Genomic DNA, 18,892 nt, shown 5'->3' with positions numbered 1-18,892 from the left:
AGACCTAACATGAGCAAACTCTCCAAATACACCTTCTACGATATAGCAGCAGTCTCCATTGACCTATCTTTAAACCAAAGACATAGTAAGTAAATCAGTCTGGGTCTTTTGGTTGCAAAAGAAAGGAAACCCTGCACAAAGCTGCTTGAGCAAAAATTAAATTAATCAATTAGCAAGGTGAGGATGAAAAATGTCCAGAGACAGTATGGTCTTTAGATAGTGGTTGTTTTGAGAAATCAAATTATATCAACAGATCTCATCTCTCTACGGTCACTGAATTCTATCATATTTTACTAGTTTCATTTTCAGACTTCATTGGAAGGGCTCCAGCAGTTCCAGGCTCATATTATCTGGGTTCAGTTCAGTAATAAACAGAGAGGACATCTCTTCCTGGTAGCTTCCACAACAAATCTCAGACTTCATTCTGATTAAACTAAATTGAGCCACGTGTCCCCTGTGGCTTGGTCACATGTCCATAACTGGAGTCAGAGATGAAGATTCTCCTAAAGCTCATGGTCTGAGAGTGGGAAAGGGGAGGTACCACAAAGGAAATGCAGGATCCTGCTATCAACAGAATTAGGCTGAACCATCCTCCTCCGTAAGTCTTCCCTTTTTCCCTAATCTCTAACAAGTTGTATTACAAGGATGATCAACTTTGAAAATAGTATATAAAGGAAGGAAACAACCAGGCAAGTCACAAAAGAGTATAAGTAGCCAATAAGCATATGAAAATAGGTTCACCCTCACCAGTAATCAAAGAAATGTAAATTAAAAGAAAAAAATATTCTTGGCACATTAGCAAAATTTTTAAAAATAAAATTAATGCCCAGGGCCCAGGCCAAGATGCAGGGATATGGACACTCCCAGGATTGACTTATGAGGTATATGTGAGGTTATCATTGATCTCGAAGGGCGAGATGGAGATTATCAAAATCTTTAAAAATGGGCATGATTTTTGACCTCAGATAAATTCACAGAAGTGAAATTGCTAAGAAAATAATTAAGGGCATGAATAAAAATTTAACTACACGGGAGGTTTTCCCAGTAGTGCTATTATATAGCCCCCAAACTGGAAATAACATCAATGTCCAACAGTAGGAGATTAGGTAAACTAATTATGGTAATCCATTCTATGGGCTATCATACCAACACCAAAAATGGCTTTTCAATGCGTATTTGTTGGCATGACTTTAAGGGAGAAAGGCATACCATGGAAGAGTTACTAAGTGGGTGACCATACCACAGCGCCATTTACTAGCTAAAATTACGAAATTAATTTCACTCTCATCTCTAGGTGCTCCCTGGTTCCTTCTTTAAGATTTTCCATAGGGTTCTAAAGACCCAGATCTGCCCAGGGAAAGGTCAAAATATCTGGACACCTTCAACAGGCTAAAATTTGTTGTTCCTTCAAAGAGATATTTTTGACATGTTTGCTTAACAATTGTTTAAGGGAGCAGCTGTGTGTTACATGGGGAAATTAAACATGATGGACCACAGGTGACATGTACTTGTCCTAGAAGATAGCTCAGAAAGTAATGTTTGGTTAATATACAGCAACTTCTGTAAGAAGTAATTCTCTATATTAAATAACTAAGCTTTTTACAACACTTTATCCTATATCATCAAGTAGCAATTAATCTTCAAATCCTCAGAGTAACTCCACCACAAATAAATCTTACCAAATCAACCCTTCTCAAACAAAACTAACCACAAACCAGCTATTCTCCATTTCTGTTTCCATAACTTTAAAATGTGAATATTCCTGGTGGACTGACCTGTCTCAGAGTGCTGTTATTAAGATCAAATGAGATCATTTCTATGAACGTGCTTTGAAGAAGGATAAAAGCACTATACAAATATGAGGTATTAGGAGTATGAAGTCATCACCTAGGTTTAACATGCACTTAACAAAGCATCTCTGAGTCTATGTCTAGTCTTTGGCTCTGCCTAGCCTTCACATTCTTTTCCTGTAGTCATTTCTGAAAACCAGACGTTGGTCTGCAGAGTTTCCCTGCAACAAAAGGATAGGGCCCTCTCTACTTTCAAATTGGAATAGTGATTATAATAGCATGGTGTTTCTAGCTGTTGAAAGTTAGGTAATTAAATAATGGGGAGAAATGTCAAAGATAATCCAAAAAGCAGACAGACATGCCTGGTTTAGACTGGAGCCTGAAATGGAAAGAGGCAGCAGCATAAATGAGTAGAGGGGTTAAGGGTTTTCATATTATCTCATTCAAGCCACGGCAATTAAAAATCCTAAAAGATGTAAACTTTTGAGAGTGGGAATTCTTTGAGAATTAGCAGCTAATACTAAGAGTAATATTAGTACTACTAAGTACTCTTAGTGCAATATTTTATAGCACTCCAAATATCTTCCCAAAGGAAAGCATTGCTCTAAAAAAACCAAAAAAGTTGTTTCTTGGTAGGGCTGTGCCTCTGTACTATGGACTTTTATAGGGTTTTTTCCTACAGTCTTTTTCCCATTGTGAAGAATGGTAAAAGTTTAAATGAAACATGGATGGGTCAATAATAAGCACACTGAAGTTCTTAAATTCCCTTCTTTTTAAGCCTCCACCCCAATTACATCCCTCCCTTGAGGATATTTACAATCCTCTATGACACATGCTCTGTACCTTCTTGGTTCAAGGAAAACACACCTACAGCATTTCAAATTAACTACTGACCCTTACTCTCACACTATAAACAAACCCTTTTCAAAATCTCAATTGCATTGTGTCCACATTGATTAAAGCTTGAAGCCTGGTGACCTCATGTGGTGTTAACTTCTCCCATGCACCAACAGCATTCTGCCTTTCTACTCAATTACCCCCTTTGGTGCCAGAGGATCGCTACCCAATGAACATACACAATGGACTTCTGCTTCATTACACTAACCAACAGCAGGATAGAAATAAGCAGAAGAGGAATAAACAAGCTAATTTATCATGAGGACAGAGCAAGCTTTCACCAGTCTCGCCATGGAAAACTTCAGTGGTTAACAGGAATATCAATAGTCTGGGGGTGATGTTTATGATCTTACAGATTGCAGACACAGCCAAATAGACGCTGGTGATTAAAGAATTTTGCAGATTAGCAGGTGTGAACACATGCACACAAAAACCATGCCTTAAAACTCTGGGCTCCTACATAAAACCAACTGAATAATTATTTGGGAAAGCACAACCCAGGGCTTTGGATAATGTGGACTGACACCCTGGTAATTTGCCCCAAGTGTTCGACCTAACTGTGGGGTCCCTCTTATTCATCTTTGACGAGGTGGTCAGGAGGGACCCAGCCTCTTTGTGAGAGGGGTCTGGATACCCCCCTCCCTTCATTAGGCATGGCAAGGGCACAGTGGCTGATTGAATTAACAACTTTGGAGGGCTTCGGTCCCAGTTCCCAGACATTAGCACCATCATCCAGAACAAATTAAAAGTCTCACAGCAATTAAGCAGATTTTGAAAATGAATTTCCCATGGTTCAATGGTTCAACAAGCAATCTTGAGTTAAGTATGAGAGAAGAGTTTTAGAAGGAGAGGAGGAACTGACTGCTGAATTTCCAAAGAAAACACATAATTGGTAGAGGCATAAACAATAAACGTCTGAGCCTCTGCTAACTAGGCTTTTACATTTCTTTTATATAAAATTGGAAATAGTCACAGAAGTGTGAAAAAATAAAAAATTAACACAGAATTGTATTAAAATGGTGCATTTTAGGAGGATTTTTTTTCTTTGCTTTTAATTCCTTTAATATCATTGTGTTCTTGCTTAAAAACAAATAAGATTAGGAGGGGACAAAAATGCATGTTTATAGTCACTAGATTATAATTTCACACAAGCAATCTAAACCCAACTCTAGAGCCACCTACTTCTCCCTGAACCATTGTGTCCAGGGTCGGAGCAGGCAGAAAACCTTTTATGTCAGCTCCCAAAGGAATCTGGGTGATTTAACACTGGGAAATCATTCTTGGGTTAAAAGAATAAGACTAATAATAAAATAACATGTAGCATATTCTATGTGGTTACAATTTGCAAGTTACTGTATACATACTTTTCATTTCACAGATTATTTCATTTAATCCTCACAGCAATGTCACAAGCGCTACCACTCCCATTTTACCCAAGAGGTAGATGAGGAAACTCTGGCTCTGAGTTTAAATCATTTGTTCAAGGCCACCTAGCCACCAAGGGGTAGAGCCAGGATTTCTATCCAGTCCTTCTGAACGCAACACTCTTGCTTATATTTAGAATAGCAAACTTCCATTTCCGCTGTGGTTTTACCTAGCCTTTAGAGCAGTGGATAGGTTCATAGCGTACACACACACACACACACACACACACACACACACACACACACGTCATTATTTTAGAGGGAAGGCCTGCATGATGATGTGATGACCCAACCAAGGAGGAATTCCTGTCGCCTCTTTCAAGCCCATTTTCTCTCCATCACCACCGCCTCCTCTCCCCTGACTCTTGTGTCAGCTCTGTGTCCCCTCCCCAATGCTTCCACCTCTAGCTGGAAGGTCTGGCTAAGAGGAGTCCAAGTCCAGCTTTTGCGTAGCTTTCTCCTTGGTTTCTGCTTCCTTCCCTATCAGTGTACATCTGCTTCTTAAACCTCTGTTCCCACCTTTCCACCTGGCTCTACTGGAAAGTCAGCAGGCCCAGGCTCCTCTTTGCCTGCAGGCACCTATTCCACACAGCACGTTTCAGTACAGTTCAGGAACCTGGAAGAACGTGTGGATGAATTCATTCCCACCCACCAGATCAACAAGCTGAACACAATGGGATGCAGAGGTGGTTATTTGAATGTCTTATGCTTTCTTGTCAAGGGCAGTTATAAAAGCTGACATCACAAATACATTACTGGTCCCTAACAAGAACTATAAATACATCTGCAAAACTCTTAGAAGGGAAACTCTGAAAGATGAATTTTCCATCTTTAAAAGTTTATAGAGGGCTTCCCTGGTGGCGCAGTGGCTGAGAGTCCGCCTGCCAATGCAGGGGACGCGGCTTCGTGCCCCGGTCCGGGAAGATCCCACGTGCCGCGGAGCGGCTGGGCCCGTGAGCCTTGGCCGCTGAGCCTGCGCGTCCGGAGCCTGTGCTCCGCAATGGGAGAGGCCACAGCAGTGAGAGGCCCGCGTACCGCAAAAAAAAAAAAAAAAAAAAAGTTTATAGAAAATTAAGCAAATTATGTGAGCTTCTTAAAGAAGCCCCTAAAAAACAGCTCTCAGGGAGCAGAAGAAACACACTTACTTCTTAAAGATAATAAATCACAAAATTCCATTATGGTTCCACATTCCCATTGGAATATTCAGGATTCATGTACTAGGGTGTGTTCCTTTTTCCCAGCAGACTTTATCAGCTAGTATGGATAACCACAGTCAATTTGCTGCCTTTATGGCCAAATAAAGACCGAATACATAAATCAGACCTAGTAGTAATCACTGCAACACTAGGCATAGGTAATGAAACACTCCCCTAGCAGTCAGGAAACTTGGTTCAAATCTTCTTTCATTGCAATTTCTCTGAGCTTTAGTTTCTATTATACAACATAACAAGAAAAGGTCCCTTCCCAAAACTCCTCAAACTTACAATTTTATAAATCTAATCATATAAACCATGAAGGTGACATAATCTTTTAAGTTCAAGTAAGTAATAAGAAACCTGTCCTCATTTAAATTATAAAAGAATAGCCCAGAATAGAGTGTTAGAAATTTTAGGGCTGACCTTAAAGTTGAAGCATTTTAGCTACCCCTGCAACAGGTCCAAAATGCAAGGCATTTATCTATTTCTTCAAAAAGTATTACTGAACACCTACACTGCACTACCCTGTGGTAACCACTGGAGATAAAGATGAGCACATTAGACCATTCTTGCTCTCATGTAGCTTATAGTCTTACAGGGATTATATTTTAACTTTATTTTTCTTTATAATTCCTTATAATACAGTGTGATAACTCTAGCTAAGGTTTCAGAAGTAGTTAATATTTTATAAAAGATCATTTCTTTCCTTGAAGCTTGATTTTCAAAGGTCTTTGTCATTTATATTATATCTAGAAGCAAAAACATTTCCCAGTGGATGATGACTTCAATTTTATAATGTAAAACAGAACAACTGGGATTTGCTATGCAGCAAGCATGGATGGAATCTCTCTTCCACATATAGAGTGGTATTCATTTAAAAGCCAAGCTACCTGGGCTATATATGCTATAAAGAGCGGTGAATACTGGCAAGCATTTTAAAAGGCAAAATTTAAGATTCAAGTTAAACCCTGGTGAAAACTATCACTAACTGGATCAAAAAGTAAGTTAACTGCTCTAATTCACCAAATGTGTGGATGACATGCTTCTTGAACTGCTGGCTTGCATGGATTACGCTTAATGGGAAGGCTATGAAGCAGGGTTGCTGGGTTTCTAATTTTATGTAATTCACTAAGAGGCAGAAATAAGCTGCCATGAGCCTAACTAGACATGGGATGACTCAAAAAAATCCTTAAAAAGTTAATTAGTGACGACTCCTAATTCAGGGAAATGTCTCACATACATTGAAGGATCTAGCACATACGCACAGGTAACATGTTCAGACGAGGAAACTGAGGCTGGCTCATAGAATGTAAATGGTTTGTCCAAGTCTGATAACAAACCGGATCACACCCATTGATCAACCCAAAACCCGCATACCAGCAGTTAGAAATCTGATCACTTTAAATCAGTAAGTCTATCATTTGAACAGAAACATCATATGGAAAACCCTGAGCCAACACCATGTTGTTTTGCAGTGTGACAATTTCCTAGGAATCTTATAAGAAGCGCAAGTCATTAAAGGCAACTTCCAAATTCCTGTAACGTCACTGCTTAGCTGGGAGAGTTACTCTAACGTGAGATGCACCGAGTTGTCGGCTTCCCTAGACAGAGCTGGTATCAGTACCTAACCACATCCTGACCTGGAAATGTTGTCTTCTCAAATATATACTAGTGCTGATTTTGTTCAAATCCCAAGCCTACTGCTCATCCCTCCCCCAAACTATATTTTCTCTCTTTGTCTTTTTTTTTTTTTTTTTTTTTGCGGTACGCGGGCCTCTCACTGCTGTGGCCTCTCCCGTTGCGGAGCACAGGCTCCGGACGCGCAGCCTCCGGACGCGCAGGCCCAACGGCCACGGCTCACGGGCCCAGCCGCTCCGCGGCATGTGGGATCTTCCCGGTCCGGGGCACGAACCCATTTCCCCTGCATAGGCAGGCGGACTCTCAACCACTGCGCCACCAGGGAAGCCCTCTTTGTCTTTTTTAACAGGTAGGTGGGGTAGAGAAGCGACATGAGAGAATTCTCCCAATCTCTAGAAAAAACTAAGATGCTAACTGAAAGGGGACCTTAGCATACTTTAAGTTTAAAAATCTTAGGCATCTACAAATTATTCTGTTTCTTTCTCTTTCATCAACTATTATCCAGAAACACCACATTCTCATAGAGCATAACTCTGTTCCATTTGGGCATGTTCAAAGAACGATGCCGGCCGAGGATTTAACACAGGCTGGCTCGTGAACATGCAAACACTGTACAGTTAGGAGACTGGGTGACTGAACGTATGTCCAAGGCCCTGGAGTTGCCTGTCACAAGCCCCTCCCCACCTCACCCACTGCCACCTCACAATTCAGAAGAAGCTGATCCCTTCTAAGTACAGATGTGTTCTTTAAGTGACAGCAAGGCCCCTGGTGCAGTCTCTTTCCAAAGCCTCAGTAAAAATCTTATCTACAACTTCCTTTTGCCCAGGCACGCAGGGGCTGAACTCAGAGCCCATTTCACACAAGCCAGAACTAGCTCAACAGAGCAGAGCAAAGAAAGGAATGTGGGGATGTGTCTTTTCTACATTTGAGGCATTTCGTTCTCAGGTGAGTTCTAACCTAAATGACAGCAGATAAAATATATAAGAACCCGGAGTAAAGGGAACAGAAAAAAGGCTTGATCTGCCTTGAGAGAGGGCTGGGTTTCACAAATATGGATGCCAACTTTTTGGTTGGGATCACCTGAAGGCAAGCATGTTAAAGAGAGAATTAAAAGAAAAAAAAATCCATCACAGCTAAATCAGAGGACGCAGAAAAACAGTGCTTTGTGACTCTGCTTAGTTTCAGTAAAAATAAAAGAAGTAGAAGAATCTACCCTGTAATATTGGCAGCTCTGAAATCACAAAAATATGCTTGTCAGACACAACTGCATAAGGCCTTCAACATTCTAAGCCCTGTTTCGGCAATTTGAATTTTCTACTTGCCATTACCTTCAGAGTGAAGAAATGGCAGACACAAAGGATGAGCAACTTTGTTGTTTCTTCTGTATGTAAAACAGACCCAGAAAATACAGGGCATGTCACTTCCCCTAAACTCACTACAACTTCAGAATTATGCCTGCCACAAACATCTCCTGAAAGCACAAAAGTTAGTCACAGACGTTTAGACAAGGAAGCTTTAGACTGACGAAGTCTTTAAACATGTGGATGTATGTCACTTTTGGTTGGATTGGTAAGGACCATAGTGCACAGTTTTAAGTTTTAAATTTACATTTTCTCAAGCAGGAGAAAGGGGATGTACCGCCCGCTCAGCAAACAAGGAAGAAATTTAGCTTTATTTTTGTTTTTTATTATTATGTGGTATTCTTTAGAATCCACATAGAACAGCTTAACACTCCATATAATCCCATTGCTTCATCAGAAATTAGCTAAGAACATTAAGTACACAAAGGCAAGCAGAAGACAGTAAAGTTTATTGCTACTTTATTTTCAAGTAACAGGAAAGTCAATAGAGCTTTAAGAACCACAAGTTGGGAATTTTCTGCACATTAACTATACGACGGAAATCAGATGATCTTCACGCTGAAACGCAGAAAGAGATATATGCTTGGAGGGCTGACTGGCATTAGAACCTGAGTCTAAACCAAGGCTCTGCCTCTAATTGTGTAAACTGAGCCCCTTCCCTTTCTTGGGACTCGGAGGTAGGACAAGACGGTCTCCAAGGCCCTTTCATCTTTACAATTTAATAGCAACAAGCTTCACAGCTTCCATTCAGGCCAGATACCACCAAAGGGGACAGACACAGTGGATCCAAAAAGCTGCACTCATGGCAAGTGATAAGATCACAAAGCTTTAGAGTGGAATCAATTAACATACCCCAGCCTATAATGTAATGATGCCACTGGAGGGGGAAGGGGTGCTACTGCTAGGTGTGAAATGACTTGCCTATATCCAGAGACCCCAGAACCCGGGGCATGCTCCCTTTCTCTTCCTGTGTCCTCATGGTACCTACCACACATCTACATCTCTCTGCTGCCAGTGAGTTTCTGCGGCAAATTGTCCCAACTGCTGTAGACTTAGAAAATGGCATAACCAAGCTCTATTAAAATTGCCTATAAAGCAAAAGTAGTTAACCTGGAACAAAATGTGCATGCTTTAGGACAATGATTTAGACTCACGTTCTTTTTAGCTAGTTATCTGCAACAATATTAATATCTACCATTTGGGGAAGGCTCATTCTGAGACATACAGTTATAATGGGAATTCATGTTAGAAAGCAGGATGACCTCTCTGGGCACCTTCAAACCCAAAATGAGTAATGCTTTGGGTCAATCCACTTCCCTCTGCCTAAATAGATCCATGAATCTGGAGGTGTTTGACAAAGTGGTGGTGACTCAAGAAAGAAAAAGAATAGAAAATAAATGACATCAAGGCTAAATTCTTCCAGATCTAAGAGCAGAGAGGTACAGAGAAAGAAAAGTAGGAGAAACAGATACAAGTTAAGCAGATGGTTTCAGCAAAATGTCCTCTGGGAATCAGCTCTCTGGTGGGCCTGGCTCAATGAGAAACCCAAAGGGTGCCTTATCCTCATAATAGTGGATTCCTCACTACAGTCATCCATGAAATAGGAGGCCTCTGCCCCACAGCACAGTTGAGGGTGAGAACCAAGGAGCTTTTGTGACTTATTTGCGATCACGGAGACCACAGATCGTCTGCAGAGTTACAGCCAAGTTCCTCTCCACTACATGATGCTGCCCTGAGACCAGGCACTCTCTCCCTGGGAGGGGCTCAGTCCAAAACTAAAAGCAGCAGATAACTGGCCCCCAACCAGCTCTCATGAGCTTAACCTCCTTAGTCTGGGGCTTGAAAAAAAAAACAAAAACAAAACTGAACCAATCATTTACAGACCGGTTACCTTCTACATAAAGAAAAATCATAATGCCTTGCCAAAACAAATGTAATAACTTGGCATCTTCTTTCAATTTCTTCTGCTTTCTCAGAAATGTGTATTTATGGATAAAGCCTCTTAGTTAACCCAGGGAATTAACTAGAAGATTAAGAAGGCCCTATAATTCCTGTGGGCCAGTGAAGAAAGAACACCCTTTACCAGGGAATATTAAAAGAATAGAGTAGAAAAGAAAAAGAGGGAGCAGAAATTGCACTTGAAGGCCCAGGATTTAAACAAGCAAGTAGAGAGAAACACTAGCTCAGCTTGGGAGGAGTGGGTGACATAGGAAGTAGATTTTGGAAATCCAGGCATAAGTTATGTCCCAAAGAGACGTTCTCATATGTTTATAGGGGCCTTAATTTTCCTTTCCTGAATCCACATTCTACTCCTATCTCCCTTCTCCCCACCCACATTCCCCTCTCTTGTATTTAACAGCTATATTCAGGACCTATTGTGTATACTAAGTCTAGCTGGCATTCAAGTCGAAGCAACTCTTTGACAAGTTTTCAATTACAACTCTCAGTTACCCTTTGCTGTGTGTAATAATTTCTTTTGGTGGTGGGGGGGAGCTGGGGTGTAATTTCCTCAGGTTTAGCCCTCTTCAGCATGGCCTGCAAGCACTGGCCAACACTTACAATAGCTGGTGAAGGAGGTTAATATATTTTAGGAATTGGGATCATTTGTATAGGAAGTAACTAGGTCAGTGAATAGTACCCAGGCAGTGATGGGAGTATGTGGTCTGGGAAAGGCATAGAAGCAGAAAAAGCTAGTCTGAGCTTTCATCTTCTATTGAATCTGTGTAGAATGTTTCATCACACTTGACTCTTTGTTTCCCATAGAAATTGAAGGAACAATAGGAGGAGAGTGGCATTAGACTTGAGAGCATGGCTTGATTCAGTTCAGGATCATGGGCTTGAATGCCAGCCCTCTTATTTACCATCTCTGTTAACTCTGAAAAGTTCCTTAAGTGAGCCTCCCGTTCATCTGAAAACTGGAGAAAGTACCTGCTCCTCTAGGTTGTTATGTTCATTAAGTGAATCAATACATGTAAAATGTTTTCCATAGTCACCCAATAAATCTTCAAAACAGCAACAAATCATAATTAGCCAAATCCCTCACTACTGGTCAGATGACACTCTGATTATTGCTTTCACTCCTCAACAAAATTTAATTATGGGTGGAACATGGTAGGGTGGGAGGGACGGAGGGGAGGGAGAGGTAGTGCTAAAGGGCTAAAGAACCTTAGGATTTCTGTATTCTAAAACATATGAGTTGCTCTTTTCTGTTATTTATCAATTCTTTTTGATTAGCCCTATTATGAAAAGGGAAAAACGCAAAACATTTCATCATCAAGTTTGAGAACTTCAGTGCCTCAAGCTCCTCCTCTCCACTCCCATCCCCATCCAGGCACTTTTTCTGGGAACCATACACATCTGGCACACTCGTCTATTCTATTGTGCCACCGCTACAACACCTCAGAGAAAACAGAAGACAAATGAAATAGACACGATCTTTTCACGTCTTGATGCTCTCTGTCTCCCTTCATCTCTTAGAGTCTCTATCAAAACCGAGGGTAGTAAATCTCTCAATAGAGAAAATCCATCAACATTTTTTCCAATGGGACATGTACCTATTCACAGCGTCAGCATGGAAGCCTCCGGTGTGAAATGCCCTCATTATTATGCATGGGTGTGTATATAAACAAAAATTATCCTTTGGGGAAACTGAATTTTCAACTTTCAGTAAGAGGCTCTTCTTTCAACTGCTCTCACTGCCAATCCACACTCTCTAAAAAACCTCTCCAACCTCAGTTGATTTCTTCTCTCCTCTTCCTTTGAAAAAGTCCAGACTTATATAACTGTATAAATTTGTTAAAACCACTAACTAGAGAAAATAAAATTGAGTAATCTTCCTTAAGGTAGCAGAACTCAAACACTTTGTGGCTAATGAACTTGGCTGCTCAGCCAGTTGGATTATTCATAGAATTATGGGTACTGGTTAGAACCTGTAAGAAATTGGTTGGACTGGCATATATAGACTTCTCAGAAGTTGTCCTCCCTTAGCTGGGTCAAGGCTCTGCTTTATTAAGTACAGCTGGACTCCATTTCACTTATCATCAGATTTGATACTTTTTCTTTTAACATGTTACCTGTTGGTTAGAAATGAGAAATTAGTTGCATTTACAGTGTTACTTATCATGTCTGTCTACATTCAAACCATTTCTATTCAGCCCTAGAAGGCAAGGCTTTGGGAAGTGGGGTCAGGAGCACCTAATGGTTGATAATTCTGGATTGACTGGAATCCAATCCGAGTTTTGACCCTGACTAGCTAGGTAATCTTGAGCAATTTTTCTAGACCTTTCTGTACCTCAGTTTACTTATATGTAAAATGGGTACAACAGTACCAATGTGGCAAGGCTTTGCGTGAATCAAATTAAACAAAGTCTGGCACACAGTACATATTTAACACATGTTTAGTATTATTTATATTGTTATATTAATATGTTAAGATGAAATACTAATATAACTATTTGATGACATAATTAACAGGGCTTCTCATTTCACATGTTCTCAAATTCCCAGTAAATGAGTGAGGATTATCATGATATTAAAAACCTCATCATAAGAAATCTTTAGCTAGTGAACTTGGATTAAGAGGGACTCTTTTCTACCTCTGGCTCCCCGAGGTTACTCAGGCTTCAAGTCCCCTCTTTCCTAAGCCCTAGTCAGCATTGTAGCACTATGCTGGGTACACATTAGGCTCTAATCAATATTTTGCACGGTAGGTAGGTAACATACATGAGCTCTAAGCTAAGGACTTTCACACAATTCCAAATTCTAAATCTCCATAGAAACACCTTTATGGGGAAGATAAGGTAAGAATCTTTCCTCAGTCTACATGGATTAAAAAAAAAATTTTTTTTAAGGCTGCATTATTGCAAAATGTCAACTAGCTAGGAAAGGCTTTGAGTCTAGATCTGGGTTCCAGGCAGGGGACTTGAAAACCTTACAAAGCCACACTATTATCTCAAGGAAATGTTTCTCACTTTGAACAGGGAAAAGGGAAAGTTCCAACAGAAGCCTAGACAGGCTGTACTGAATGATTAGATGAAAGCATGATTAGAGACTGTTAGCACTAGCATGACTTTGTTGCAATAACCAAGTAGATGGCTTAGATAGTTTTTTAGAAGTCAAATAATGCAATTTCAATTACAAAAAATTTCCCACTCTTTACAAAAGAAATTTTGAGGTTGCACAGTACTTCTACGAACCGTATTAGATACTCTGATAGTTAACAAAGAAAAAAATGACATGGTTTAGTCAGATATGAAATTTTACAAAATAAGAATCAAATACAGAAAACTGTGGAGTAACATCAACCAAAAGCAAGTTCATTAGTTCTTTTCTCAACAGATACCCAAACACTGCAGGACTGCCAAGTACTGCATTATTAATATATGTTAAAATGTAATAAATACCACAACAAGTTTAAAACCTAATATATTGAGAAGCAAACACTTATATACTCTGCATAACTGTAATTTTATTAAATTTCTTAAAATCCTGCCCCTTTCAAATAAGTGACAGTAGCAGAAACAAAAACTCTTCATATGAATGGACCACAATCAAAACCACCCATAGTTTCCATTCAAACAATAATAGCCCAATAATACGGCTGTATCATTGAAAAGCAGTAGATAAGTCCATGCTAAAATTGAGAAAACTGATTATACGTGTGTATATGTATGTGTATTATACATGTATACACACATATAATACTCTCAGCAATAAAAAACAAGAAAAGGCTGCTAACATACTAAGCCTTTGAAAGAAAGCAATCCTTCCTAAAATAATAATAATGGGCAATTTGTTGATACTTATTTGGGTTTAAGTTTGGAATATTCTAATTTACGGGTATGCTTAAAACAATGCAATAATTTTCTATTCATCCAACCCTGATCTTTATACTCTTACCAGTTTTAGAACAGGTGGGAACGGTGACCTGCTTTTCCAACCATTATATCTCCCAGACATGACTAATTTGAAGCTGAGCAAATTGCACATAATAGGCCAGGGAATCAAGTTCATGATTTTTAGTCGGCTGCACTGTTGTTTCAGCACACATGGTCTCCTTCCCCTCCCCCCTTCCACCACCCCTGCAGCTGCTTCTCCATGAACTAAACTCACCAAACGTGAAATCAAAGGAAAATTATTTTTTTAATTTTCTGCAGGCTTATTTTTAAGGAGGCTAAAGATTAAGCTATATCTCTAAAAATATTTTCTTTTCCTTCAGGGGTTCTTAAATTTTTAAATGAATTCTAAATACAAAATAAGTTAGCCACTTAAGAAACCTTCTCAATACATAAGAAAACAATCAGATGCATGATTTTATAATGACTCAAAGTTTTTACAAAAGCATGGCATAATTCATTGAATTCTTAAGTACCCCAAATTCTACCACATAAGATATTGCTTTCCAGAGACTTCTTGAAAAATCCCATTAAAGGCTTAGCAGTATACAGACCCTGGCACAAAACAAACAAACAAAACAAGCACAAAAACAAACAAAAAAACCCTTGGTTCTAAGAAGGCTGTTGGAGCAGGGGAGGATTTAAGCTGACTAAACCAAAACCCAATCCCTCTTATTTCCTTTTTACCTAGTGTTTAAATTTTTCCCCATCAATTCTAGAAGGCTACAACCAAACACCAGCCTGAATGCCACATAAAACTTAAGCACTGAAAAATTCATACAATTTCACAACTGAAAGGAATCTCAAACTCATCAACCTACCAATGAGGAGACTGAAGCCTGTTGGTTAACTGAAAAGCTGCCTGTCACCTTGGGTGCCGGGTTTGTCATTATTGTTCGGGGGTGGTGGTTGATTGTTTTTGTTTTGCCTCTGCGTGTGTGGAGTACTTACACCCTTACCATCAGGAGCTTTGCCATTCGGATCCTCCCCTTTCTAGGCTGTCATGTTTCCTTTCATCTAGGACAACAGTGATCAAAAAGGAACATTATATACCGAGGCCAATTCAAAGTGAAGATTTCACTTTCTCACTTGGCCTCTGCTGATGAATTAGAAAGACACTGCACACCCAAGACACCGGACTTCCTACGCATCAATAGGGTTGAGCAGTGAAGAAGTTCTCTTCTCACTGCGGAGCATGGAAGAGGAGGTTTCTGGACTTAGACTTTCCAGCCTACACACTTCTTCTTCAGCTACTGATTCCACTCACTCACTTTCTTGAAGTTCCATCCTTTGCTTAGTTTCACCTGCTTTCCAGTTTAGGGAAGTTTGGAGGGAAAACATATCACTTACCTTTTGTTGATATTTATTTCCCATGTTTGGGTCTTATAGCATACCTAAGTTCTTAGATTTGTTTAACAGAAAAAAAAATTACTCTATAACTGGTTGAGGTAAAGGCTAAGCCACTATTCAAGTGTTGCGGTGAAACGGATCTGATCTTTTCAGCCTTCAGGCCAGAACTAGGGACACAGCCTTGGCAACTGAGGAAGGAGGAGAGGTAAGAGGTCAACGTACACAACAATTTCCCCCAAGAAGTGTAATACAGAGATAGTTTTCTTTTTCAAGTAAAGATGGAATTAAATCAGTTGATTTACTGAGGGGAATCGAGACCTATCACTAACTTTTTGAGATTGTTATCAGATACGGTCACTAATCAAGTTCTCAGGGAAAAACAACCCTTGGCACCACTTACTCCAAACAAACCCCTCTTTGAACATACAACTGTTCTGATCCTATGGAAACTCCAATGTCCAGCAGCCATTTACCAGTGCCCTTGGACCTTCTCCACAGTACTAAGATTCCAGAAATTATGCTAGTTCCAGAAGTGCCCTAAGAAACCTACAACAGTGGATAACGGGCTAGATCAACTTTAGAAAAAGAAACACACACCAACAAATACCAGGGAACTATGTGTAATGGTTCACTGCTTGTGCAAAAACCTCAAAGAGGATGAAGGTCAGACAGGGATAATAGGCCAATTTAATTCTGAAAGCACAAGGTGCAAGAAATTTTAATTATGGTCTGCCACTGAAATCACACAAGATCCAATGGCATCTAACTGCAACTGCTCATCAAGGGAGACAAGAGGTGTAATTGTAACCGCTGCATAATCACCGTGAGGGCACAGAGAAGGCTGCCTTCAGCTCCCAGTAGAGAATGTATTAAGAGCCTCGAAAAATCCAATACAGGGAAACATGGAGATTGCACGTAGCTAAACAGGAGCTCCTAACGGGAGGGCTGGGAGGGAGGGTTCCAGGAATAAAAAGATTAAGCTGTTTGACCCAAATTGAGGATATGAGCTTGGAAAACTCCGAACCTCCTTCTGCTTTGTGGATACACACACAGCGAAAGGCACGATCTCCTCCAGAAATTTCTCTCCTTGGTGAAGGTTCACCCACTCTCCTTTGTTTAAACAATTAGCTTGGATGTTACGGTGATTTACAAAACCAGACTCCCTTTCATTTGTTCCCATCAAACCCAAGTCTGGAGACAAAACGCCAGCACAGGACTCGAGGTGCCCAAGCCTGTGCAGCTCTCACGACCACGACGACACCCGCGCCGCGCGGGCTCCGGAAGAGGGACGCGCGCAGAAAGCCCCTCCGTAGACTCTCCACTGCGCAAAGTTTTACAGATCTGCGAAATACGGAAGCCAAGCCTCCCATCCGCACCCGTGGCGAAGTTGGCGCTGAAGTTTGCGCCGGGACGTCCTAAATCTCGAGGGTAAGGGGAAAGCGAGTGTGCGGAGAGGCGGGAGGATGGATGGAGATGGAGACACGGCGAGAAGAAGGGAGTATTTTTGAGTGGAAGATCCGTGAAACCATCTTCTTCACCCGGAAGCGTGTTTGGCTCGAGAGGTCCGGGCGATGCACGCCAGGGGTGGTCTCCCAGCGGGGGGAGCTGTCACCTGCGGGGGGCTGCGGCGGGGGCGCAGGCCGCCCTCCTAGGCGCCAAGGCAGGACCCGGGGCTCCCGACTCACCGGCTCTCGGAGCTCTAAGAAGTGGGGGAGGGGAGATTCGCGAGAGGGCGGGAGGCCAAAAGCAACACCTTTCCGATACGCCTTTCCCCTCCGACCTCTCCAACTTCCCGCAGCGCCATCCAAGGACTCTCTCCCACCGTACCTCACCCCATCCAGGCTCCGGGCCAAGGCTCGGACCTTGCGGACGGCCACGGCGGGGCGTGGGATGGGAGTGCGACGAGGAAGCTGAGGGCACGAAGGTCAGGACCCGAAATGCAAACTCTCAGCCCCCAGCTGAGACAACCCAAAGCGTTTACACATGCAGAGATCACAGCCCTGTAACAGGGCTCTCTGGGTTTGCGCCGGGCGCAGTTCTCTGACTCTTCAGTTGTTCCTAATAAAGTCGATTACGTTGCCCTCCGGGAGCTGATTGGGAGGGAAGCGAGAGGAAAAGGGGGGGAACGCGGGAAAAAGCGGGGGGAGCGGCAATCAACTTTGTAACCCAGCGCTTCCTCGCGCGATCCGTCGCCATGCTTAAGATTCCCACCCCCGCTACCCCCCTCCTTCCTTTCAAGTGGATACTGAAACTAGGCCAAAACTTTTCCCCCTCCTTTTCTCTTAGCCACTAGACTGGATTGTGCCCCACGGAGCCCCATGGAGCTCTGCTTTCTTAAGCACAATAGCCGGACTAATTAGATCATAGAAGCAAGGCAGTGATACTGTAACAAGTAGCCGAAGAGGCAAAGAGGGAAGGGGCCCGAAAAGAGAGAAAGGGGGAAAAGTTTGCAGCTCTCGCACTTACCAATCAAGCCTCCCACCAGAAAGGCGATGATTTGGAACAGGAGCAGAATCCCACCAACAATGCACAGCTTCTTGGTGCTCATGTTTTCTATAATTGCCCCAGCCATTTTTGCGCCCCCCTTTTTCTTTTCTCCTTGAAATAAATGTTTTAGGGTGTGCTTTTTGCTCCCTTTCCTCTCACGCTCCCTTCTCCCTCGCCTCCTTTCTGGGCGCTGCAAAACTTCAGGGGTGCGGGAGCGCGGCGAGGATGGGACCGGGACGGAAGACGCCCGCACGGATTCCCCCGGCACAGCCGGCTCGGGCTCCCCCAATGCCAGGAGCTGTGATTGTGGCCGCTCCGCCGCCTGTGGACGCTTAAAGGAGCAGGGAAGCGGATCACATGACGCCGCCTCCCTCCCTTTCTTCCTCCCTCCCTCTCGCGCTTCCTCCCTCCCTCCCTACCTCCCGCTCTTCCACTCCCTCTTGCCCGCCAGTGCGGGGCTCCGAGCTCTGGCGGGTGCTGGTGTCCCGCTCCCGGGTCTGGAAGGCAACCTGTCCCGCCAGGGGCTCGTGTCGTTTGGGGGTTGATGTTGTTCTTTAGTGGGTTCCCCCTACTCCGCTTCCCACACGTTTCCTCTTCTGGTGCGAGATTTAAATCCCCCGTGGGCAGCTCGGCAGACCTTTAACTTACGCCTTGACTTTAGGAAATGGTCCCCACCCCCAACTGCTAGAACTCTCTTTAGGAAAGAGGAGGAGAATCTTTTAAAGGGACCCAATAGATGCTTAGGTCAAAGCACGGAGATGCGGAATAAAGTCTCAGCTGGGCTTCCTTCTGCCTGATCCCAGCCTCGTTATTGGGCAAATAGCCAGCTAAATCCCCCCACTGCACCCCTTGGGG

At 42.2% G+C, this 18,892-nt stretch overlaps 1 protein-coding gene across 5 annotated transcripts in view; it reads right to left on the bottom strand.

Annotated features, from left to right (window-relative positions):
* Positions 1 to 18,370, bottom strand: part of WLS (Wnt ligand secretion mediator) — a 105,710-nt gene extending 87,340 nt beyond the window's left edge. Inside the window, exon 1 of one of the 5 annotated variants that reach the window (XM_019919546.3) lies at positions 18,017 to 18,370. In XM_019919546.3, the coding sequence (XP_019775105.1) occupies positions 18,017 to 18,122 (106 nt within the window). In that variant the 5' untranslated portion in view covers positions 18,123 to 18,370. Of the gene's footprint in view, positions 1 to 17,377; positions 17,402 to 18,016 lie in introns of those variants that run through there. The other 4 variants (XM_019919544.3, XM_019919547.3, XM_019919545.3 and 1 more) reach the window with 4 other exon arrangements.
* Positions 18,371 to 18,892: the final 522 nt, after the last annotated feature.

The sequence above is a fragment of the Tursiops truncatus genome, chromosome 1 (assembly GCF_011762595.2).
Source record: "Tursiops truncatus isolate mTurTru1 chromosome 1, mTurTru1.mat.Y, whole genome shotgun sequence".
NCBI classification, from domain to species: Eukaryota; Metazoa; Chordata; class Mammalia; order Artiodactyla; family Delphinidae; genus Tursiops; species Tursiops truncatus.
This window is presented reverse-complemented; position numbering and strand designations above follow the sequence as displayed.